Source organism: Emydura macquarii, unplaced genomic scaffold (assembly GCF_026122565.2).
Source record: "Emydura macquarii macquarii isolate MOO-44397 ecotype Brisbane River unplaced genomic scaffold, CSIRO-AGI_Emac_v2 contig_2205, whole genome shotgun sequence".
Classification (NCBI taxonomy): Eukaryota; Metazoa; Chordata; order Testudines; family Chelidae; genus Emydura; species Emydura macquarii.
Window position 1 is genome coordinate 18,232,478 of NW_027132342.1, and position 26,131 is coordinate 18,258,608.

The 26,131-nt window shown below is 49.9% G+C and overlaps 1 protein-coding gene across 3 annotated transcripts in view; it reads right to left on the minus strand.

Moving 5' to 3' along the window:
- The window catches only part of SLC25A17 (solute carrier family 25 member 17), a 73,702-nt gene extending 48,775 nt beyond the window's left edge, over positions 1-24,927 (minus strand). For all 3 annotated transcript variants that reach the window (XR_010921974.1, XM_067559555.1, XM_067559554.1), the window contains exons 1-3: positions 24,692-24,927; positions 11,078-11,138; positions 9,265-9,331 (exon numbers count right to left, since the gene is read on the minus strand). Coding sequence is in view for 2 of the 3 variants with exons in the window: in XM_067559555.1 (XP_067415656.1) it covers positions 9,265-9,331; positions 11,078-11,138; positions 24,692-24,859 (296 nt within the window). In the remaining variant the exon portion in view is untranslated. The remainder of the gene's footprint in view (positions 1-9,264; positions 9,332-11,077; positions 11,139-24,691) is intronic.
- Positions 24,928-26,131: the final 1,204 nt, after the last annotated feature.

The window sequence follows — 26,131 nt, forward strand, 5'->3', positions numbered from 1 at the left end:
CCATCCTTAGAGGTTTTTAAGCTGAGGCTTGACAAAGCCCTGGTTGGGATGATATAGCTGAGGTTAGTCCTGCTTTGAGCAGGGGGGGTTGGACTAGATGACCTCCTGAGGTCCCTTCCAACTCTAATATTCTATATTCTATGGACCTGGTCCTGTGAGAATGCCAGTGCCGAGGCCTCAACCTGCACAAAGGGAAATCTGAGACCTCCTGTAATGGCATCTCAGTGTGTGAAATCCCACATCCAGCTCCAGGGAGGAGTAAGTATAGTCAGAAAGCTAAGGTGGTGCAGTATCAGACAGTGTAGCAGGACACTGGGTCCTGTAAGGACAAGAAATAGATGGTGCCAGGGGAAGCATTAGCCGCTTTCCTGCTGATGGTAATGTTTGTCTGCCTTGCTAAACAGCAGAGCTTTTGGCTATCATCAATATCGACTGAAGGGCAGAAGCTCGCTGTGAATTAGGGAGCAGAAGGATAGGATGGGAAGCAAAGGCTCAGGGGGATGGGGCAGCCAGCTCCAGGATGGGAAAAGGCATCCCAGCAGTTCCTACTGCCATTCCTATGGCAGTTCCTCAGTGGCTGGCGCACGCATGCTCCTGTCCCTCCCTGGGCTGGGTATCTCTGCCAGGGCCTGCAATGGCTTTAAGATGTGACTGGGCTGGGCTGGGGAGTCACAGGAGAGGCCACCTCTCCCAGCCAGCCCTGCATGGTCCCTGCACACCAACCCCAGCCAGTGTGGCTGCTACGGCTGGCTGACTAAAAGAAGAAGGGGAGAGGAGAGCTGTTGTTACCTGCTCCCTGGCAGCAAAACTGATGCCATTTACCAAGGTGAGCACTCCAGATCCTCCTCCAGATCTCACTCCAGCCACCTCAAAATACTGTTGAGGCAGAAAACATACATCAGCCCCTGTACTATTTCCACTGTGTGGGCACCAGCCTCCACCATGCCCCCATTCCACCACCATGGTACCAAAAACTGTGTAGCCCCTGATGGCGCCGAAGATGAAAAACAGGTATCAAAGGTTGTATTGCGTGAATGGGCAGTGCCGGTATCTCAATGTCTTGCAGCAAAGGTGAGTATGGCACCAAGAAGCAAAGGAGGTCCCTAGCTACCATGTACACCTCAGGTGTCATCTATACCCAGAGAGAGGGAGGCCCCAAAGCATTCAATTGAGACTAAGTAGATGCTGCAGAATATCCCGACAATGGAGTTGGTCTCCATGGTACCAAAGGCAGTGCCGAAGACAACAACTCTACATTGCTAGTCGAGTATGTCTATGGTACCGGAGAGTGCCTAGCTATCCCTGAAGCTCTAACCTCAGTGCCTGCCTTTTTCCTGTGCTATCTTGTTGGGGACCTAGCCCTCATGAATGAAGAAGGCTTCTTCTGGCGAGAATGCGAAGTGTCCTATTTCTTCTGCCATTTGTGCAGTACCAGAGAAGGAGAATGGCATCTTTTTTCTGGCAAAGGGATACTGCCACATCTAGCAGTGCAGACCTGGATGGAATAAGTCTGAACCCCCACGTATCAAGTGGCTGGGTTCCAGCAGGGCACAAAGCAATTTTCATAAGGAAGTGTCGAATTCTTATTTCACTAGACTTAGACCTCCTACAGATAAGACATCTATACCTATACCTAATATATCCTACCCTCAAACACTAAACAATGGGAGTGAGGATTGCTGACTAGCAGACTTGTTACAGCCAGAAAAGCACATAAACCCTGTGGATTTTTTAGGCATGCCCCAGTACAGAGCAAAAATTTCTCAAAAGCGAGTTCCACTAACGAAAACTATATACAATACATATTAAAAAACGTTATCTGATAAGAGAATGGGAAAGTGTTACAAGCATACATACTCCAACTACCAACCATAGATAGTGAGAAGGAACTGAGGACGACTGGGGCAACAGCGAAGCTTGCTGAGAGTGCATGCATCTCCCTAAGAGGTACCACTATGGGAAAAAATTTACTGGCTTTCATGCACTGGCACACACAGATCCCTGAAGTGAAAGGAACATGTGCAAGTAATGGAAGAAGAACTTGGATTTTCAATTTTGCAATAAGAGTACAACATCTGATTTTTGCAGTCTTTCAAATCCAACTATTACATCCTCAAATCTCTCTCTTATTGTGGAGTCCTTGATTTCTGTACCTGTTTACACTTTCTATAAATTACTCAGAGCAGGTGAGGGTAATGCAGAACTTTGAACCAAAGATGGTATCAACTGGTTTACAAATTCCCCCCCAACGCTCATTCTTCCTTTTTGGCATTTGCTTCTCCAGAGCCTTAGAGACATTTTATTGTTGATCCTGCATAACTCTCAGGTCACAAAAATCATGACATCCATCTCAGTGGATTCCTCTTTCACTTCTCATCTATTTTTAAGCGGGAGGGAAGTGTTTAGCCTAGGCCTGGTTTACACTGGAAAAATAAGTCAGTCAGGGATGTGAAAAATCCACACCCATAAGAAGTGTTGTTAAGTCGATCTAAGTCCCTATATAGACAGCACTAGGTCAACGAAAGAATTCTTCTGTCAACCTAGTCACTGCCCCTTGGGGAGTTAATTACCTACACTGATGGGGGTTTTACATGAAGACAAGTTCCTAGTTTCACCAGTTGTAAAACATGGTTACTTACCAGTAACTGTTGTTCTTCGAGATGTGTTGCTCATATCCATTCCAATATAGGTGTGTGCGCGCCCCATGCACAGATTCCCGGAACTTTTTTCCCTTAACACTCCCCATAGGGTCGGCTCAGGCGCCCCCTGGAGTGCTGTGCTCATGCCGCGGTACATAGGGCGCTGCCGACCCTGCGGGCCCTCAGTCCCTTCTTTCTGCCAACTCTAATAGTGGGGACGGAGGGTGGGTGGGGAATGGATATGAGCAACACATCTCGAAGAACAACAGTTACTGGTAAGTAACCCTGTTTTCTCTCTTCGAGTGATTGCTCATATCCATTCCAATATAGGTGATTAAATAGCCATACCTTGGAGGCGGGTAGGAGTCAACGATGAGTTGCTCTCGAGAGCACGGCTCTGCCAACGCCCGCATCCTCTCTCGCCTGCTGCACGATGGCGTAGTGGGACATGAAGATGTGGACCGACGACCTGGTCGCTGCTTTGCAAATGTCCTGTAGGGCCACTCGTTCCAGGAAGGCCGCGGATGAGGCCTGGGCCCTGGTTGAGTGCTCTTTCACAGCTCCTGGAAGCGGCACCTTCGCCCGCTTGTAGCAGGTTTTAATACAGGCAGTGATCCATGTGGAGATGCACTGGGTGGAGACAGGTGAGCCTTTCATCTGGTCCGCCACTGCCACGAACAGCTGCATTGTCTTCTGGAACGGCTTGGTCCGCTCAGTGTAATAGCCAGGGCTCGTCTGACATCCAGCGAGTGCCATCTCCGCTCCTCCTCCGACCCGTGCGGTTTAGAAAAGAACACAGGGAGGAAGATATCTTGGTTATAATGAAACTGGGACACCACCTTAGGCAGGAAGGCAGGGTGGGGTTTCAGCCGCACCTTGTCTTTGTAGAAGACCGTAGAGGGGGACTCCGAGGTCAAGGCCCTAATCTCGGAGACCCTCCTAGCCGATGTAATGGCCACTAGGAAGGCTACCTTCCAAGAGAGGACGAGCAGCAGGCATGTAGCCATGGACTCGAAGGGGGGTCCTGTCAACATGGTGAGGACCAGGTTCAAATCCCACGGAGGCACCGGGTCACGGACCTGCGGGTATAGCCTCTCCACCCCCTTGAGGAACCTGACTGACATAGGGTAGGAGAACAGGGATCTGCCTTCCATCGGCTGGTGGAAGGCCGACATGGCCGCCACGTGTACCCTGAGGGAAGCCAGTGCCAGGCCCTGGAGCTTCAGCTGAAGCAAGTACTCCAAAATCGCCTGTATGGGTGAACAAATCGGTGGGATACCCCGTGACTCCGCCCAACAGGTAAAACGCTTCCACTTGGCCCGGTACACCACCTGAGTGGAAGGTTTTCTGTTACCGAGCAGAATCTGCTGGACCTGTATGGAGCAAGCTCTCTCTCCTTCTGTCAGCCGGAGAGTCTCCATGCCGTCAGGTGGAGGGAGTCCAGGTTCGGGTGCAACACGCGGCCCTGGTCCTGGGAGAGCAGGTCATAGTGCCTCGGGAGCGGAATGAGTATGTCGATGGACAGGTCGAGTAGCATACTCTACCGGTGCTGCCTCGGCCAAGCTGGCGCAATCAGTATGATGTCTGCTCTGTCCCTCTTGATCTTCAAGAGGACTTTGGGCAGCAGAGGAATGCGGGGAAACGCATACGTGAGGGCCCCCGTCCAGTCTAGCAGGAACGCATCAGAGAGAGAGCCTGGCTTGTGACCCCGGAGCAAGCAGAACCTTGGGCACTTTCTGTTCCAGGACGACGCGAACAAGTCCAGTTGGGGAACCCCCCACTTTTGGAAAATGAAAGTCACCACCTCGGGGTGCAGTGACCAATCGTGGCGGGGTAAGAACGACCTGCTGAGGCGGTCCGCCTCGTCGTTCCTGACCCCCAGGAGGTGAGAGGCAGTTAAATGAAAATCATGCCTCACTGCTAAGTCCCATAGTCGAATGGCCTCCTGGCACAGAGCCGAGGAGCATGCCCCTCCCTGCCTGTTCACATAGAACATGGCCATCAAGTTGTCCGTGAGGACCTGAACCATCCTGCCCCTCAGGACACTGAGGAAGACTTTGCAGGCCAGACGGATCGCTCCGAGTTCTTTGACATTGATATGGAGAGCCCTCTCATCCGGCGACCAGAGCCCCTGAGTGCTCAGGTCCTTGCTGATGTGGGCCCCCAACCCCACGTCTGAGGCATCCGTTATCAAAGTCTCTGAAGGGAACCCCCTTCAGAACCTCCTTTGGGTCCCGCCACCAGTCCAGGGAGGACAGTACCTGGGTGGGAACCATGATCACCCTGTTTAGTGAGTGTCTGGCAGGTATCTATACCGAGGCCAGCCAGCCTTGGAGAGGCCTAAGCTTGAGGCAAGCCAGCCTCACCACATATGTACACGCCGCCATATGTCCCAACAGCTGAAGGCTGTACCTGGCTGTCGTCGTGGGGGACCTGTGCAACTCGTCGATAATGGCGGCCATGGTCTCGAACCGAGGCCGTGGGAGGAAGGCCCTGGCCTGGGTGGCATCTAGGGTGGCCCCTATAAACTCTATGCGCTGCACCGGGGTGAGCGTGGACTTCTGCTCGTTGATGAGCAGCCCCAGTTTGGTGCATGTGGCACAGGTCAGAGTCAGGCTGTTCTTCACGTGGGCCCTGGACCTGCCCCAGATCAGCCAATCGTCCAGGTATGGAAACATCTGAACTCCCCTGCGGCGCAGATGGGCCGCTACCACCGCCATACATTTCGTGAAGACCCTGGGGGCGGACAAGAGGCCAAAGGGCAGGGCTGCAAATTGGTAATGGCATCCCGCTACCACAAATCTGAGGAACCTTCTGTGGCCGGGGAGGATAGTAATGTGGAAATATGCATCCTTGAGGTCGAGGGCAGCATACCAGTCACCTGGATCTAGAGTGGGAATGATGGAGGTTAGGGAAACCATGTGGAATCTGGTGCGTCTGATAAACCTGTTGAGACGGCGGAGGTCTAAAATAGGCCTTAGGCCCCCCTTGGCCTTGGGGATTAGGAAGTACCGTGAATAGAATCCCCTCCCCCGTTCCTGTGGAGGAACTTCTTCTACCACTCCAAGCAAGAGCAGAGAGTTGACCTCTTGTATGAGAAGCTGCTCGTTTATTATTGTTATTGCCCTTGCTCAGGCCTTGCTGAGGCCCTGCCGAGGACCCTGGCGGTCGCAGTGGCTGGGGGCCCTATAACGGTCCCGACCCCTCCTGGGTTGGGCGGGTCTGGGGGGCAGCCTAGGTGGTGGCTGTGGCTGCCTCTGGGCCTGACGAAGAGACTGGCGCCTCGAGGCCTGCGGGGTGTATAGCCCAAGGGACTTTAAGGTGGCTCACGAGTCCTTCAGGGCATGCAGCTTCTCATCCGTCCTCTCCGAGAAGAGGCCAGTGCCGCCAAAGAGGAGGTCCTGTATGGCCTGTTGGACCTCCTGAGACAAGCCTGAGGCTTGGAGCCAGGAGCAGCGGTGCATGACGATGGCTGAAGCCATTGCCCTGCTGGAGGTATCTGCTGCATTGCTGGAAGATTGCAGGGCCGCATTCGCTACCGCCTTCCTGGGACACAGTGACGAAGTCCACAGCCTGGTCAGAGGACAACCCCGACTGGAACCTCTGCAGCGAGGACCAGAGGTTTAAGTTGTATCTCCCGAGGCGGGCTTGATGGTTTGCAACCCTCAGCTGCAGAGCCGCAGTGGGGTATAACTTGCAGCCGAACAAGTCCAGCTTCTTACTGTCTTTGTCTTTTGGGGTGTTACCCTGCCACCCTGAAGGTCTCGCTGATTAGCAGCCTCCCCCACGAGTGTCCCCAGGGCAGGGTAGTTATAGAGAAAGTCAAACCCTTCCTTGGGAACGTAATATTTACGTTCCACACCCTTGGAGGTGGAGGCCACCAAAGGAGTCTGCATCACCCTCATGTGAACGAGCAGGGGAACTCGAGAGGGACCTGCTGACCCGAATATCCCAAAGAGGGGGTCCCCCTCCTCCGACATCTCTTTAAGTTCCAGGTTTAAATTTCCTGCCACCCTTATTGGCAGGTCCTGGTGGGCCTGAAAATCAAAAAGAGGGGCCTTGCGGTCCCAGGTAGCCGCCGCATCAGGGGATGAGGAGGAGGACCGTGGAAGGGGCCCTGTGGAGGGGCCTTCCTCAGGGTCTGACCCCTCATCCGAGGGGTGGCCCTGTTCCGGGTGGTTCGGTGGTGGGGGTACTGGTTAGGCCACCGAGGAATGAACAGAGGTGGTCCCTTGCCCCATCTGGGCCCCCCAGGGTCCCCAGTATGGCCACTGCCAGGGGCCCTGGGGCCACACCGGTGCCGGCATCTGCACCTGCTGCGTCACGCCCGGTTGGCGAGTCTGGGACCCAGAGCCACTGGACCGCCGTTTGTGGCTCCGGGGTGGTGAACGGCCCCGGGATGATGAAGAAGACGACTGTCAGTTCCGATGTCTCTGGTGCTGTCGAGGGGACCGACTACTGGAGGAGCTGGATGACCTCCTCCCATGCCTCGAGCTCTTTCGGTGATGTTTCCCACCTCGGGAGTAGGAATGGCGTCGCCTGTGTCTCTGTAATATTGATTCGGAGCGTGATCGCCTCCTCGGTGCCGAGGCGATCGGTGCCAGTGCAGGCGGTGCCGAGGTGATCGGTGCCGGTGCAGGCGCTGGCGGTGCCGAGGCGATCGGTGCTGGCGCCAGCGGTGCCGAGGTGATCGGTGCCGACAATGCCGGCAATGCCGAGGCGATCGGTGCCGGCTGTGCCGAGGCGATCGGTGCCGACAGTGCCGGCTGTGCCCAGGCGATCGGTGCCGACAGTGCCGAGGTTGTCAGTGCCGGAGTCAGTGGTGGAGCTGAAGTGGCCGGTTATGAAGCAACCAGGCCGAGGTGCTTGATGGAGTTCCCGGCACCGTGATCCGCACCGGTGTCAGGGATTGGTGCCGAGCAAGGCTCTGTACCGAAGTACCGGAGCCAGAGCTGCGATCCCTGCGCGAGGCAGAACTGGAACGATGTCGCCTGTCGTGTTTGCTCTCGACCGCCCTCGGTGCCGCGGTGTCGAGGAGCTTGACGACTCAGAATCGGAGCTAGAAGGGGAGCCCGCACTCTCTACCCTCCTCGACCGTCTGGGGGGAGACCTCGACTCCTGTCTCCTCCACCCACCGGAGCAACCCAGCGCGGGTTTACCCCGAGACGCCAGTCCCGGAGCCCTCGGCCGAGGGGGGGACGGAGGCGTGGGCAGGCCAATGAGGGCGCGTGCTGCCGTGAAAGTCTCCGGTGTCGATGGCCCTTGCAGGGGCGCTCCCCCATCCCCAGGAGTCGGGGGAGGCTCCCTGTGAGGAGATGCCGGTGCCGGAGTAACCTCCACAGCATGTGGCTGGGGCATCTCCTGTGCTGCTCCCTGCTCTACCGGTTGCAGGGAGGAGTCCATATGCGCGGCCTTGGGCCGCTTCGTCTTCTTCGGCATCGCAGGCTTCGGTGCCGGTGCTGGTGTCGGTGGAGCGTTCCGCACCAAGGAGACGCTCGGTGCCGCCGGCGAACACGATGGCTCGGAGTCCGGGTGGAGTGCAGACTCCATCAGGATGGCCTTTAGTCTGGCGTCCCGTTTCTTTTGGGTCTGCGGCTTAAAGGCCTTGCAGATCTTGCATTTCTCACATCTATGCTGCTCTCCGAGGCATCGGAGGCAGCAATCGTGAGGATCACTTAGAGCAAAGAGTTTTACACACATGGTGCAGGCTTTAAAGCCAGTGGAGCCAGCCCTGAGGGCTGCTAATCTAATTACTTAACTTGTCTAACTTAACACTAATGTATCACAATCAACTGTAACAAAGAACACACTAAGTACTAAGGGAGGCTACTTGCGGTATGCAAGAAGCAAACATTCCAGCAACCGTCACAGACGGAAAGAAGGAACTGAGGGCCCACGGAGTCGGCAGCGCCCTATGTACCACGGCATGAGCGCAGCACTCCAGGGGGTGCCTGAGCCGACCCTATGGGGAGTGCTAAGGGAAAAAAGTTCCGGGAATCTGTGCATGGGGCGCGCACACAGCTATATTGGAATGGATATGAGCAATCACTCGAAGAGAGAACTGCCTGGATAAAGTCTGAAGGAGGCAAAATGTTATGTCAAAAGCTGGAATCTGGCTAGGATGCTAGGATTGACACCTCTATTCTAGTGTAAAGTACCTGGGATTCTTGAAGGAAGAACTCCAAGGGAGGGTTATATGAACACCTACTTGTCAATCAGTACTGATCATAAAGGTTCTGTGGTCCGGCATGCAACTCCTACAGTGTAGTTCTGTGAAAGCAAGGTCATAAAGTCATTAACTTCTGCTACACGGGATCCTAATTCTCCATCCTGGGTCCAAAAAGCCATTTGTGGTTTCTTCTCCAGATGGTGGGGGAGAAGAAACAATGAACCTCTGACTGGAAAGCATATCACCAAACAGCCTATTATTTAAGGTGGCTAGATTATCTAAAAGGAGACTGCACCTGTATGATGAGAAACTGATGCCCCAGGAGAACTCAGACAAATTAAGAGACTGGTATATGGAGACTAGTATATCCAGATATTTGGAGGCTCATTGGATGCACATACACAACACTTTTGAAGGTTAACTATTAACAAGGTAATTGTGAGCATCTGCACTTACAGGCCTTCTTCTTTAATTATCTCCAGTAGGACTGCATGTGTTGTCTTGGACTTGCGTTTCTCATCAACTGGAAAACAAAAGACAGACCTAATTTTTAGCACTTTAAAAATTGAAAGTACTCATCATCAACTCCTTATTCCTCTACACCTCTAAAATTGCCAATTTTGCCTTCTCCACAAATGACTCAGTTCTCTCCCACCTCCTTAAGCATCCCTGAAAGCATCTCTCTTTCTTTCCACTTGATATTTGAGGTTTTCTGCCTCCTTAACGGTTCCCTCCCAACAATACTAAAATGTGTCCCTGGGCAGCTGCCCCTTAACTGTTAATTCCTGATCTGATAATTGGACCATGAACCTGAGGTGGGGCTCAGACAAGAGGCTGGATCTGTAGCTGTTTCACTGTTAAAAACATTCTCTGAACCCCAGACTACTGCCCCTAATAAACCTGTCTCTGACAGCCAATTTACAGGTGACCATGCATTGGGAAAGAGCCTTGTTTTCTAAGAGCTGAGGATTGCTGCATAGTATTACGGGGCTAATTCAAGCATACATCTGTGAAGATTTGTCCAATTATCTCATCCCAGTTCTTAATAAAGCTTTAGCCATTATATCAGATACCTTCTGATTCTGTAGCTTATAAGTAAGAAATACCCAGGCTTTACTAGCTTAGTTGTTCAGGAGTTTAAAGTTTAATTTTGGGAAATATGGAATATTTGTACTCCCAATTTCACTCTTACTCTGTGCTTTTAAATTCACCTGTGGCACAATGCCTTAGGAAAGGATGTGCTGGTACTCCTCCAGCACATAGTGTTGTTCTCATGGGCTGGAAAGAGCAGCAGCATGAAACTAGTGCAATCTTGGGCAGTTTCACTCTAAGTCTGTTTTGATCACCTCTTCTAAATCTGAGAATATTCCTAGAGAGATATATTTAGGGCAAGTCTACTTAAAATGCTGCACTGACACAGCTGTAACAATGTAGCGGTGCTACTGTAGCACTGTAATGAAGATGCTCTAAGCTGACGGGAGAGAGAGCTCTCCCATTGGTGTAGTTAATCCAGCTCCCCAAGTGGCAGTAACTATGTTAGCTGGAGAAGCAGCGTTGTCTACATGAGTGAACATCAGTATAACTACATAGCTCAGAGGTGGGGATTTTTCATATCCCTGAGCAACAGTTATACCGATATAGTCGGTAGTGTAGACCAGACCTTAGTCATTCAAATCTGAGCCATATGTTACACAGCAATGACTTTTCAGCTAATTAAAGAGTCATTCGGTGCTGTTCCTAAAGGGAAAATCAGCCTCAACTAGAAGAATGTCACGGAACAAAGGGAAGATCCTTGTTTATGAAGAGAAGATCCCTGTGATGGGGTGTACCAGTCCCTTTGAGGCCCCCTGCTGGAGGCCTCAAGGTCCTACCACACCCTGCCCCAGAAAGGAGCAGTGAAGATGGGTCCCCCCCAAGGCTGCCTAGAAAGGCTGCAGGGAAGCAGCCAATCAGAGTGCAGCAGGCCCAGCTAAATGGAGCTGCAGGGCCTGAGCAAGTCAGTTTCCGGCTGGGACCAAAAAGATGAGGAAGGGCTGGAAGACAGAGAGACTCTCCAGGCAAGGAGGGCTGGAAAAGACCCTGCTCAAGCAGGGATAAGACAAAGAGAACCCAAGGACTGTAACCCTAAAGTAATGGGCGAAGGTGATGGGACTGAGTGGGAAGCAGCCCAGGGAATACACAGCAGAAACTATTAACAGAAGCAGTACGTGGCTGCTGTTTATTGGGTCCCTGGGTTGGGAGCTGGAGTAGTGGGAGTTTAGACACTTACCCTGAAGTCGAAGTCTAGCTGTATCCAAAGGAAAAAATACTGTCATTGCAGTCACACTGCCCTGAAAAACATTAAGCAGTTAGTTAGCTATGTGGTGTAGCAATTTTTTGTATATCTGTCTTAATGAATTACATGCACAATCATTACAAGTTTCTCAACAAAATTACTCCATAGAATGAAGAATTAAACTACATTCTTGGTTAAAAACTGCTTAACAATGACCTTTTGTAAATTCCATTCTCACCCAAAATCAAGATTTGCTGAATAAGGTAAAGAGTAATACGCAAGTATTGACATCAAATATATATTATATATAAATAATTATAATATATTAATATTTAATTATCAACATTAAACAGAAAAAATGAACCCCATATATACCAATGACATCTGGAAACTTTTGGTCACAGGGCTAGAGAAAAGCTTTTAAATGTGATTAAACAAACTGAAAATAAATTGAAATGGTTGCAAAGCTCTCTATTAGCATAAATTTTTAGAAGTCTGATGTCAGTAAGCAGATAAAAGAGCACTAGTTTATTTTTCCATTCCCACTTCTGCCCACCTATACAAGTCTGATAAAAGGTTATGCTGGAAGGTGGGATGTTAGAATCACATGGCACTCATCCCTCTAAATTAGGATCAAAACAGTGCCCTAGAGCACAGTACAAGGGACCATTGTGTTATGGGAGGTGGTACCTTCTAAAATGTGACAAAATAGCAGTTCTCATGCTCATTAAACATCCAGGTGCAGTTTTTGCAAGTCAATCCCAGTGTTTAGCCAAATTCCAATTTAGGCAATTACATTCTGCTTCCATAAAATTCACCATGTAGGTTTACTTAGATATAGAAGGTGAAATCTTGGCCAATATTTCACCCAGTATTCTCTTCTTCTTGTGAAGCACAACCATTAGATCCAGTAAATATGTCAATATGACTCCTCCCTCCACAACCTCCACCATTTCTCTAACTAACCTGTTGAATCTTATTTTTAAGACTAAGCTCTTCAGAACAGGGATGGTCTTTTACTGTACAACGCCTAGCACAATGGGGCCCTAACCTGGCTGAGCCTCCAGAAACTACTGTAATACTAAGGCCTTGTCTACATTAGCACTTATGCTGGCAAAACTTTTGTTGCTCAGGGGCGTGAAAAACCACACCCCCCAACAGACATAAGTTTTGCCGGCATAAGCGCTTTTGTGGACAGCGCTACATCGGCAACAGAGTGTCTCCCGCCAACACAGCTACTGACGCTCATTTAGGTGGCTTTATTATGTTGGTGGGAGAGTTCTCTCTCAGTGACATAACGCAGATACTCAAGCACTGATGCCAGCAAAACTTATGCTGCTTGGAGGGTGGTTTTTTTCACACCATTGAGCAACAAAAGTTTTGCTGGCATAAATGCTAGTGTAGATTCTGGTGCTTCTCAGGATGCCCCTTGGAAAATTACTTCGACTGGTGCTGCCCCCGCAGCTGCTGCTTCTCCTCCACAGAACACCTCTACTGTCTCATGGAACCCCTCTCGGACAACAGCTTCGAAGAAGGCCCTTGGTGCCTTCAGGACATCAGTGAAGAGCTGCATCAAGGGGAAGAACGGCGCCTCTTTGAATAAAACTCCTCGACCTCGAGATGCTGCTACAGTGAAACCCTGCCCTCGAGGATGGTCTCTCGAGACGTCTCGGCCAAGACTAACACTGTCCCCCACTCTCCTCAACAGAAGGATGCTTCAGGGAGAACCCCTTACACCAGTTCCGCTGCCCAGGACCCTGACGCTGACGGTGCTCCCGCCGTTCCAAATGCCGGCAAGGATAGTACCTCTGCCAGCAGGATCAGCCTCCCCTCAGAAACAACCCAGCACAGCCCCAACAGCTCACTAGATGTGCACCTAGCCAGACCCCTCGATCCTACTCCCCTAGACCAAGGAGAACCATCCAGCAAAACCGCTGATACCACTGAAGCCCATCCGATGCAAGGAGAAGAAAAGGAGAATGACTTTGTCTATTTCCAGTATCCTATTGCTACAGACATTTTCCGCCACCCTTTCTGTTACCCGCTCCGAAAATACCAGCTCCTTGGTGGTATCAGCACACACATGAAGAAATGCCACAATAAGCAGATCACCTTCAGTTGCACCCCCTGCAGCCTGCCCTTCAAGATGTAGAAGAAATGCAAGATTCATCAAGTTGCCTGCAAAAAACACCTCGCTCCAAATGTGACTGACTCTGACTGCCATGATCCCATCCCTGCTCAAATCGTGGAAACGGTGCATGCTCCAGCTCTGGCTTCCAACCCCCCCGTTGCATCCCAGCCCATTGCCCCAGAGCCATGACAAGGGAAGCCGGTCTTGCAAGCTACCAAAAAGAGGCTTGGCCCCAACACCGGGCTGGCGGACTAGAATGCTGATATCGAAAGGATACCTCCAGCATCGGAGACCACCAGACAGGACCACGCCAGTAAGAGACTCAGCGCACCATTGCAGATCTCCGAAAGGATCTCCATGCTCAGACAGCTGAGTGCTTCCTCACCACCTACAGGACACGACCCCATCACCAGAAGGATCAGCACCCCACTACATATAACCTCCCAGGATCCTGTCGCTGGAAGAGCTAGTGTCACCTCCCAGACCACCCAGTGAACCCCAGCTGCTGGAGGAACTAGCCCCACCACTAGACCAAAGCAACAGGACCCCGTCGCCAGACAGACCAGCACAGTCCTCAGGACCACCCTATGGGACCCTATCTCCAGAAGATCACATGCTCCACAAGAAATTGGTTGGACAGAAGTCACCCGCCGAAGGACCAGTGACATCCCTGCAACCCCTAGGCCAGACCATGTCCCTTGGAGCACCAGTATCAAAGGCTGTCCCCTCTAGAAGGATAAGCACTGCCCTTGAGCCTGCAAGGAAAGATCCAGAAACCAGAGACGCTGCCATCCTGCCAGAGATCCCACCCCAACACTCCTCTGAAAGAGACCACAGGCCAACCACACAGCAAGCTTGCAGCCTGAGCCCGACACGATCGAGCAACCAGAGGAACAGCGGCCGACGGTGAAGACCTCCATGCCATGGCAGACTGCTTGGATTGGGGAGTTGAATGCGACAGCTTCCTTTGGTGACTGTGACCGCCTCGTGGATAGGCTCACACAAGAGTTGTCCACAGAAATCACTTCTGGGAGGACGACACACCAGGAGAAAGCTCCTTCTGCCCACAGAACGCCCACAGCAAATCGCAACAACAACATGAGGCTAGCCAGAAAAAGAAACACCAGCTGCTGCTTCAATCCAGCAGCAGCTTCCAGAATCCAGAAGCTGTACCGGGCGAACTGCATCAAGGCCATGAGAGAGATCCTCAATGGATCCTCTCACCCTACTGCACAATCTACTGCACCTATTGCACCCTACTGCACAATCCTGTCCGAGAGGTTCTATGCCTACATGTTCAACTGTGTAATGGGGAACGATGCGCAACACCCAGAGCGTCTCCATCCTTTACCCTGTGTCAGTGATACAGGGGACCTGGAGGCTGACTTCATGCCACAGGAAGTTATGGCCAGATTCATAAAAACAAAAAACACAGCTCCAGGGAAAGATGGCATTCCCTACAGCCTCCTGAAGAAACGGAATCCCAGCTGCCTGGTGCTCTCCACCCTTTTCAACCGGTGCAAGTGGTTCTGCCGGACTTCCAGCTCTGGGAAGAAGACCATGACAGTGCTGGTATACAAGACAGGTGAGCGAGATGATCCAAGCAACTAGAGACCCAGCTCCCTCTGCTCCACAATGTATAAGCTGTATGCCAGCTGCCTGGCAACCAGAATCACGGTGTGGTCAGTGAATGGGGGAGCCATCAGCTCCATCCAGAAAGGCTTCATTTCCTGTGAAGGCTGCTATGAGCACAACTTCATCCTCCAAACCACCATTCAAATGGCCAGGAGAGTATGGAGGCAGTGCACCATAGCATGGCTCCACCTGGCTAATGCCTTTGGGTCCATGCCCCACCAACACATCTTCACTACCCTGCAGGAGTTCGGGATGCCTGAAAACTTCCTTCATCTGTTCCAAGAGCTGTACAAAGGATGCACCACCACCATTAGCTCAGTCGAGGGGGAGACCGGCGAGATCCTGATCCGGAGCGGAGTGAAGCAGAGATGTCCTCTCAGCCCCATCATCTTCAACCTCGCCATGGAGCTGCTTGTCCGAGCAATCTCCAACAGCCCAGGCAGGTTCGAACTCCACGAAGAGCGGGTGAGCACCTTGGCCTACGCGGACGACCTCGTCCTGATCGTGGATGACCCTGAGAGCCTCCGAGGCATGCTCGACGCCACCAGCCAAACTGCCGAGTGGATGGGACGCCACTTCAACGCCAAGAAGTGCGCATCCCTCCACATTGATGGCAGCAAAAGGGACTCGACCCAGGTGACACTGTTCTAGATCCAGGGTGAGTCCAGAACCTCCCTGGAAGAGGGGCAGGCATACCAACACCTCAGCACGCCAACAGGCTTCTGCGTCCAGCAGACGCCCAAGGACGCCATCAAGGAGATCCTTCATGATGCTGCCAAGTTCAATGCCTCCCTGCTGGCCCAGTTGCAAAAGATCAACGCTCTAAACACCTTCCTGATTCCCTGCATCTCGTTTGTCCTAAGGGGATCCACCATGGCGAAGGTGCCCCTCAACAGGGTGGACAACAACATCAGGCAGCTGGTAAAGAAATGGCTGTTCCTTCCCCAGGGGGCAAGCAACAAGCTGATCTACATCTCTCACAGGCAGGGTGGCGCCAATGTTCCCCGCATGGGCGACCTCTGCAACATTGTGGTAATCACCCACGCCTTTTGCCTGCTGACATGCCCTGACATCACAGTAAGGAACATCGCAACAAAAGCCATGCACGATGTCATAAAGAAGTGAATTGGCAGAACCCCCTCTAGCCAAGACATCACCATGTACCTAAGCGGCTCGCTGGATGGCGAATTTTGACAGAATGGGGGTGACATCGCTTCGCTCTGGATCCACACTCGCAATGCCGCACAATGCCTAGGGAAGCGCGTTGGCTGCAGTTGGAAGTGATGCGAGGAGCATCAGGAGCTGGGGGTCCCAGTGCCACAGATCAGGACCACCGACACTACCATCACCCTGGTAGCCAGAGGCATGCTAGAGAGGACCCTGAAGGCCACCATCCACATGCTATATGTGGAAAACCTAAAGTGGAAGCTGGACCAAGGCAAGGCCTTCAAGCTGACCAGCAAGTGGGATGCCAGCAACCACTTCCTCCCCAGGGGCAGCTTCACCCGGTTCGCCAACTAACTGGAGGTTCATCCACCGGGCCCGGCTCAATTGTGTCCCGCTGAATGGAGCCGTCCAGCAGAGGAACCAGGACAAGTGTTGCAAGAAGTGCAGCTACAGCAACGAGACCCTACCCCACGTCCTGTACAGCTGCAAGCCCCACTCGAGAGCCTGGCAGCTGCACCACAATGTCATCCAGAATCGCCTAGTGAAAGCGGTGAATTCCACCATCCCCAGAACTGACAGCCAGCTGCGGCTGGACGTCGTCATCACCAACAAGGAGCAGAAAAAGATCGTCATGGTAGACGTGACGATCCCCTTTGAAAACAGGACCCTGGCTTTTTGTGAAGCCCGAGGTCATAAGGAGGGGAAATATGCCCCCCTGGCTGACACCCTGAGAGCAAAGGGCTATGAAGTGGTGACAGGGGCTCTGATCGTCGGAGCACTGAGCGCTTGGGACCCCTGCAATGAGCATGTGCGGTGAGCCTGCAGAATCGGTCAGTGCTACACCCGCTCATGCAGTGCCTCATGATGTCAGATACCATCAGATGGTCCAGGAACATCTACATGGAGCACATCACTGGACACCAGCAGTACCAAGAAGAATGGGCCGGAGCGCCATCATGAATCAGCGACGAGATGGGAATCGAAAGCCTTTCTCTGATAGATCTTACGTACTGAAGGATTATCTATACCATAACTCTCACTCAATGATGGTAAACCTGCTTTCATTACCATATCTACTTCCTACAAACCACACTTAAACGTAACTTTTGTACGAACAACGCACCCTCTTACCCAACTGCTTGTATTTTTATCTGTCAAACCTATTACCCTCCAACCAGGATACTGCAGATTATATTTTCCTTGTATGCTCCAACTTCCAACCAAACTCTGTACCTGCTGATAATCTGTACATTATGCCTGGATGTCCAGAAACTCTCATTTAAACTCTGTACCTGATCATTTTTTAAACATTATCTTTAATAAAAAGCCTAATACTCATAAAGTGGCCTGTAAGTATCATCTTCTCCAGCTTCAGCCTCATAGCTCATTGATGATCTGTGAACAATGAAGCAACAGGGAAGAAAGCAGAAATTCCCACTTGAATCCAAGTGATTGCAAGTAGTTTGTTTGGTTTTTTTTTAATTTTTATAATGTGGCTCTAAGGTAAGCCAAAAAAATGTTTTTTGACTTCTGTGAAAGATTGTTGGTATGTCTGGATTATTCTGTGCACTCCATTTTGTACTATGTGCTGAACTCGTGTCTAATCTTGCCCATGGCACGGTTATGTATTCCTGTTAGCTATCTGGACTATCACAGAGCAAACTGGAGTCATCAAATTTAAATTGTCTCAAGTGCTAGCCCAACTCTGTAGAACAATGGATTTCCTACACAGGGATGTCAGCAAGATTGATGTATCTGCAGCTCTTCAGCGGATGCCTACACTACAGGTACTACAGCAGCACTGCTGCAGTTACACCATGATAGTGCAAACATTTAATATAGCAACAGAAGGTGTTTTTTTGTCATTGCAGTAAATCCATCCCCCTCAAGAGGTAGTTGCTAGGTCAGTGGAAGAACTCTTCTGTCAACCTAGCTGCATCTACAGTGGGCCTTACGTAAACCTAACTATGGGTATGTCTAAACCAGAAACGTAAGTTGACCTAATATAACTTGATTTACAGGCATTGCAATAATTACTGCAGTGGTTTATGTCCACACTACCCTCCTTGGGTTAGTGGTGTGTGCCCTCATCAGGAGCACTTCCACAAACCTAAGAGGGGTAGCGTGAGGAGCTGAGCGCCTGGTATCTCAGCTCTGCTGGTAGCTCCCTGCCAGAAGCCCGGCAGCCCCACAGGGTCCCAGAGGGCTGCTTCTCCCCTCTCTGTTCCCTGCCAGGAGCCATGGGAAGTTGTCCAGGGCTTCTTGCTCCCAGGCAGCAGGACCTAGCTGCACTGGCTTCTCCTCCCCTGCCTGGAGCTGGACATTCTTCTCAATTTCATGGCTCATTAAGCCATGAAATTGACAAGACTGCCTGGCTCCCAGAGGGAAGCGGGGTCCAAAGCTGCCCAGGTTTCCTGCCATGACTCCCACCTGGGAGCAGGGTCCTGCCACCCCACTCTCCAGGGGGTGCGGGGCAGTTGAGCTCTAGCTGCCCGGCTTTCTTGTCAATTTCACAGCTCCAGGGATGTAAAGGATGCAGTGTCTACACAGGCACTGTGTCACTCTAACTAAAAAGACTAAGTCTTATGCCTCTCATGGAAGTGGAGTTAGGATGTCAGTGTAGCAGGGCACTTACATTAGCTTCTGTTATGTTGTGTCAGTAGGACACTGGGGTCTTCTTGCTATAGACACTGGTAATAGTGAGGTGGGATATGAGAGCTGTTTGTAGATTTAACAGTAGGTTATGGTAAATGTAGAGGGCATTCTATGAGTATGAAGTGGTTAAATTTTACAAGAGTGCTTTTCTGTGGAGGGAGTAGGCTTGGTGTTTGAGCGTATGGCAAGTGCACGTAGCACCTGTCAATTACAGTGAAGAGTATGAATGCGTGTGCTATGGGCGTATTTGGGTATTGCTCAATGAGGGCAAAGTTAAAGTTGTATGGGCATGTACCTTTACTCCATATTTCTTGGTTTTCAGAATTGAGTTTTGCTGAACTGGATGTTCTGGAAGAGCATGAGTTACCACTTTAACTTGGCATTAATTAAGTTTTCTGTCAGTCAATTTTCCTAATTTTTGAAAGAGGAAAATGTGTGTTGGTAGGAGTTAGTGGTCATTCAAGCAGTTGTAGTTCTCACTTCAGTTTGCAGTTGATATGCTACAATGGCTAGGTAATAATCAAAAGACCTAGCTTTTTATATAGTGCTTTTCATCAATAGCTCTCAAAGAACTTTACCTAGAATCACAGAAAATTAGGGTTGGAAGGGATCTCAGGAGGTCATCTAGTCTAACCCCCTGCTCCAAGCAGGATCAATCCCAACTAAATCATCTCAGCCAGGGCTTTGTCAAGCCGGGCCTTAAAAATCTCTAAGGATGAAGATTCTAACATCTCCCTAGGTAATATATTCCAGTGCTTCACCACCCTCCTAGTGAAAATGTTTTTCCTAACAGCCAACCTAGACCTCCCCCACTGCAGCTTGAGACCATTGCTCCTTGTTCTGTCATCTGCCACCACTGAGAACAGCCTAGCTCCATTCTTTTTGGAACCCTCCTTCAGGTAGTTGAAGGCTGCTATCAAATCCCCCTTCACTTTTCTCTTCTACAGACTAAATAAGCCCAGTTCCCTCAGCCTCTCCTCACAAGTCATGTGCTCCAGCCCCCTAATCATTTTAGTCATCCTCACTCTCCAATTTGTCCACATCCTTTCTGTAGTGAGGGGTCCAAAACTGGACACAGTACTCCAAATGTGGCCTCACCAGTGCTGAATAGAGGAAAATAATCACTTCCCTCACTCTACTGGCAAAGCGCCTACTAATGCAGCCCAATATGCCGTTAGCCTCCTTGGCAACAAGGGCACACTGTTGACTCATATGCAGCTTCTTGTCCACTCTAAACCCCAGGTCCTTTTCTTCAGAACTGCTGCTTAGCCTGTTGGTTCCCAGTCTGTAGCTGTGCATGGGATTCTTCCGTCCTAAGTGCAGGACTTTGTACTGGTCCTTGATGAACCTCATCAGATTTCTTTTGGCCCAATCCTCCAATTTGTCTAGGTCATTCTGTATCCTATCCCTACCCTCCACCATATCTACCTTTCCCCCCCATCTTAGTGTCATCTGCAAACTTCCTGAGGGTGCAATCCATGCCATCAGCCAGATCATTCATGAAGATGTTGAACAGAACCGACCCCTAGGGCACTCTACTTGATACCAGCTGCCAACTAGACATATAGCTGTTGATCGCTATGACTTGAGCCTGATGATCTAGTCAGCTTTCTATCCTCCTTATAGTCCATTCATCCAACCCATATTTCTTTAACTTGCTGTCAAGAATACTGTGGGAGGCCATATCAAAAGCTTTGCTAAAGTCAAGGTACATCACATCCATCACTTTCCCCTCATCCACAGAGCCCTTATTGACATTTTATAGATGGGAGAGGCACAGGGAGGTAAAATGACTTGCCCAAGGTCACTGAGCAGGCCAGTGGCAGAGCTAATAATCATCCCAGTCCAGTGGTCTTTCCACTAGACTCTACATAAATCCTCAGTGCTCTTCCCCTGTCCTGCACATTTTGTTACAATGGAATGGGGTTAATGATTGTGCTTTGAAAAGTTTGTAATGTGTAGTGGCTAACAAGGTTGGTGAGAGAAATCTCATCCAGGGCCTGTGTCCCAAAATCATGACAGTTTTAATACATGGCTGTTACGGTAACTCCAAGCATGTGAGAAAAGACTAGCATGTGTCTTCCTTCTCCAGACCATACTCCACCCCCATTCCCCACAACAGGTAGCCTCCATCTCCCACAGTTTCCAGCTCCCCATCCCATCCTATTGAGACATTAGTTGGCACTGTAGAAGCCATTACCACATAAGAAGTTGCTCTTTGCTGATTCCTGCGTTATGCAGCTGCATACACATCACAGCCAGCAACTTACTGGAGGGCTGCACACCACCTTGTTTATGTAGCCCATGGTGTAAACTGCCCTCACTCACACTCTCTCTCTTCAGATGGGACTCCTATCCCTGCTTCAGCTCTAAGTTCACCCAGTCAGCTTCTCCTCCAAAGCAGGCTGCTCCTCCCCACACCCCAGCCAGTTCCTCCAACCCCATTCCCTCCACAGGAGTGATGCATATCTTAACTATTCATTTTGTAACCTATGCTATTACTGGGCAACAGCTTATTATGAATAATTATATTGAAAGTCCATTAAGGAACATTTTTAACCCATGAAGTTGAGATAGATTTAATCTATTTACTGCTAAGTATCACTCACATTATTTAAAGTATGCAAACAGATCTCTACAAAAATGAAACACGAACAGTATGTTCCCGATCAGGAAGAGTGAGATTTTTTTTTTTTTTTTTTTTTTACTGACAGCTTTCAAAGGTTGGACCCATCACTAGATGATCAGCTTTTAAAGTAAGAAGAGAAAACAACACTTTCTTTCAATGACTAGAGACTATTTTCATCCTGTACAAATGAGGTTACTCCCATATGATAAATTGTATTCATGCCAACAACCTACTGTCTATTGCACACTTAACACGCCTATTGCACATATCCTCATTTTCCAGTGAGAGTACCCAAGCAAACAAACTGAACAGCTTAAGACATGTATGGACACAAACAGGTATACATCAAAGCTTATGATTTTTCTATTTTCAAAAGTTTTAGCTAAGAAAGTTAAGAAAACTACCAGTTATGGGTTACAATAAGACATTTAGATGTATTAACATTGCAGGCATTATAAGTGAAATTGTAGGCTTTTATTTCCTGATGCTAAGTGTTTCTTGTTCTTTCTCTGGGCTTTCATTTAGCACACTGCTAGAACTCAAGCAGAACCTTTGTGATATATAACGGCAGTTCTGCTTTGGGAGACTACAGGCAAATAGGGTAGTTCCATAAAAGTCAGACAGAATACACAAACTTTCAAAGTGGTAGCTATACTCCAGCAGAAGACAGTTATTCCTGTAAAAAGAGGAGTACAGACTTCAGTGCCATCCCCCTCTTTCCATTCATTAAGTGAATCCCTTCTATCAGCTGAAGTAGTCTCTCTGGAGCTCATCAAGGTCACTCTGTAAAATAAGGGTGCAAGGATAGCCTTGAATTTCATTGTGCTGGCTCAACATTGGAACTCAAAACTTTGCTTACTTTGAGTTGCAAAACAAATACTTTTGTTATTGTAGACAGCAGTAACTGTTTGGTTTGTATAATTTAAGTCACAGATTCCAAGTTAACTCAGTCTCAAATGTTTATGAGAGAATACATTAATACAATTTTAGCTACATACACAGCAAGTTCTTAGCCATAAAGGGTCTTAATAGTGTTAGTTAACATGACAATTAATAAGTTTGAACTACACCGTTCTGTACATGCACTATGTGGGAGAAGCCCCATTGCTTACAGTGTTAAACAAGTGGGCTCAACAAACCCCTTAATATCGCAGAAAACAATTTCATATTTGTCAGGAATTATGAAGTTGAACAAGATGACTTTAAAAGTCTCTTCCAGACATCATTTCTGTGGCAGGTGATTTGGAATGGCATCATTTGATAAGCATCAGTGTGTTCAACTGTGTATAAAACAAGACTGAGGAAAGAGTTTAAGGTCTAAATAGACTACACAAGTCAGATGTATTTGGAGTCAAGAGGAGACTCAAGCTATATTTATATTTGGAATACTTTACTGGTATAGGAATACTGGCAAAGCACTCCTAGTGTAGATGCACTATGCTGGCAAAACTGCCCGTAGTTCCAGTTTGGGGAAAACTGCCCATATTCCAGTTTGGGGAAAACAAGATAAGCTATACTGGTATAAAGTGCCTTATATAGATAACTGCATCTAAACTAGACCTCTAACTCTCACAACTAGGTCAGAAAAAAAAATCAGACCCCTTACTAACAGTTATTGCTAGTAACAAAGTGTAAAAAAGGTGTCAGAACATTCTAAATAGCATACATGGATGACAACTTTTTCTAAACAGTGATTAAATATACTTGCTGAAGTAATGAATTTTAAGGAAAGATGGAAAGGGTTAGCATATAGCATATTCCAAATACACACCAGACAATGCATAGAAATACCATTACCGTCTACACTATTGTGAGTGCTATAAATTTAAAAAGTTCTGATGAATGCAGTAGTCACTCTAAGGATGCATTATTAGACCAGAAAGTTTTGCCAGAATGTAAGAGCAGTATAGATTACTAACACAGCTATTGCACATGTATTTGAGTTTGTTTTTGTTCCCGTGGACTGGCAAGCAACTCCTATATCTGGAGCAACATGAGAGGAAAACCTAATGGGAACATCAATTTGTTTGAAACCCAGGAAGGCCCTCTTCCCAACAGGAGAGGGTTAATTGATAAGATGTTGCAGCAGGATGACTTTACTTACTTACAAAAGCAAGTTCTTTTACACCCTGGGCAGGCCCTACCAACAGTCCAAGGAATGTACATAAATTTGGCATTACACCAAACAAGGTTTTGCCCATCTTCTACCAAATCTCATTTAGTTGCAGGGCACTTGTTTGGTAAATTTTCTGATCAGCCAAATATATAGTGGTTTTCATCTTTACAGAACTTTAAAATATGACAAGATTAATTCTCAACAATTTGGAGGTAGGTATTATGATCCCCATTTACACAATCTGAGATGTGTCTCAGTTTATGGCTCAAATTTCAGAAATTTCTTTCAATTTTGGGTTCCCAAATCGAGACACATAGGGTATGTCTACACTGAAATATAATCCCAGCCTCATGCCCAAATCTGTAGAGGCTGATTTTTACAGGTGCTGAGAACCAGTAGTTCCCATGGGCTCGGGTGGAAGATTCAGATGTTTAGCCCTGGAAGTCATTCCCTGGGTGTCTCAAGTTGATCTCTCAAAACCAGAGGCAAGCAAACTTAGTAGACATTTTGCAAATTTGACCAGGAATGATTTGCCCAAAGGAATGAGGGACAGAACTGAGACTGAGTTCCTGGCTCCAAGACCTGTGCTCAGACCACAAAAGTGTTGGCCTGCACATTACAGATGCTATCTTTATAGCCAGCCACCCACTACTCACCAAACTCAGAGTAGGTAAAGCCCACTTTGACATTATAACGCACAGCCGTGGTGGCCTTACAGTCCTCACACACAAGTGAGGAAGGTGCCAAGTCAGGGAACAGGGCAGCAGAGATGAGCCAGCTTGTGTTTTCCCCCCCTGCGTGTTTTGCTGTTCCACTAGATCCGGAACTTGGGAAAGGAAGCGCAAGGCACATTTCTTCCCAGGCAAAGGCGGTGCAGCAGGTGGCCAAAAACGCAGCCCTGGCTCGTTATATGAGATCCGAGCGCGGTGGCGGCCCGTAGAGCAGTGAGAGCGTTTGGCACCTGGGCCCCCTGAAGGGTTTTCGCCGGGAAAAGCCCCCGCACCCAGGCGAGCAAGAGTCAGAGTCGCAGGGCCCGATCCTGGGCGCTCAGCACCCCAGGATCGGGACCACAGAGCAACTTCTCCTGGCCCGGGGAAGCAGGAGCCGCTCTCCACAATCAGCCCTCACCAGCCGGGCTGCCCGGACCCCATCCTCCCCCACGTCCTTCCCAGCCGCCGGCTACCGGCAGCGGGACGGGGTCGGGGAGCTTGGCGGGCCCCTTCCCCGGACCCCGCTCACGCAAGGACAGTCTTGACCCCTCCCCCCCGCACTCACCACAGCCCCGGCCACGGCATGGACCAAGCTCTCGTAGGAGGACACCGCCGCCATGGCAGCGGCTCTTGAGGGGGAAGGGTCCGCCGCAGACTTCGCCGGCGAGCGAGCGGCAGCAGGCAGCGGCGAGTCAGACTCTGGGACTAACGCCGCCCAATCCTGCCGCTCCATGTCGGATTGAGTCCCCGCGGCACGTGATCTGTGTGACCCCCCCCACGCGCGCACACACACAGCCCGCTTCAGGGGCCGGGCACCTCCCACCAAACCCCGCCCTCTTAATTCGCCGAGCCCAGCCAATCACACCCCACCATTCGCTTTGCTCCCTCTGGGCCCGATGGCCCCGCCCGGCCTGCGCGCAGACGTACGCCTCCCACTGACCGCGCACCGCCGTGTGACAGTCACCGAGCGCGAGGACCAGGGTCGGGTCGCGAGGGGCAACTGGTGCCCTCGGGCTCTTCGGTGCGCTGGTCACGCGGCCTTTTCAAACTGGGTTGCAAAACCGTTAGGCTCAACTGTCAGAAAGCGCGCAGGGGGGAAGCCCGTGGGGGAGGAGGAGTCGTAGAACTCCCCCTGGGCCCGTACTGGCAGCAGTGACTGTGGTCATCATCTAGCTGCCAGGACTGGTAGAGACCTGCTCCCCGCCTCAGGGACCCTGGGCAGCCATAATACCGCATGGGGCAAAAGGCGGAGCACACATCGCGCCCCCAGCCTCTCACTGCGGTACCCACCCCGGAAGGTAGCAGCCGTTCTGTGGGGACTGGCTCTTCCACAACTGCAATGAGTTGCTTGTGCTCAGCTCCCCTTGCTGCTACTCACAGAGCAAGGCTCCCCCCCACTTAGCTCACTGTCTGGCAGGGTTGCTGTCATCAGCCACGTACACAAACCACACAACAAATGTTTGTACCCTGAGCCACACTTGCCCCAATTGGAGCTGCAACCAGCCCCAGAATTGCAATCCACCCCCCAAAAGCTGCTAACTCAATTTTATGATCTACCAAATATTTAGTACTTCTTAAAATCCTTGCACTTGGAAGCTTATCATTAGGTGCTATCTCAAGCTTTCATTTTTTAAAGAAATTCTCTCATGGTTGCAGAAAAAAAAGCTTGAAAACATGATGTAGGTGTGCCTTACTGGCTCAAAACACAAAAGGCAAATAACCCAACATTGTTTATTTAATAATCTTGAAGTAAGGTTAAGCCTATTAATTTGGGAGAAGAGGGAGACTTGATTTTTAAGCATTTGAATGCTGAAAAACCCTCCTCCCTCCAATATCTGGAATTAGCTTGACCAGATTTACAAGAGAAAAAAACAGGCTACTTGCTAGAGAGATGGGGTAGAGCAACAGTTTTGGAATCCCTACACAGCATAGTTCTGGCATCCGTAGGGGAAGGGAGGAGAGGAAAAGGATGCCAACTGTAGGTGTTCATGAGTGGGGGGCTGGA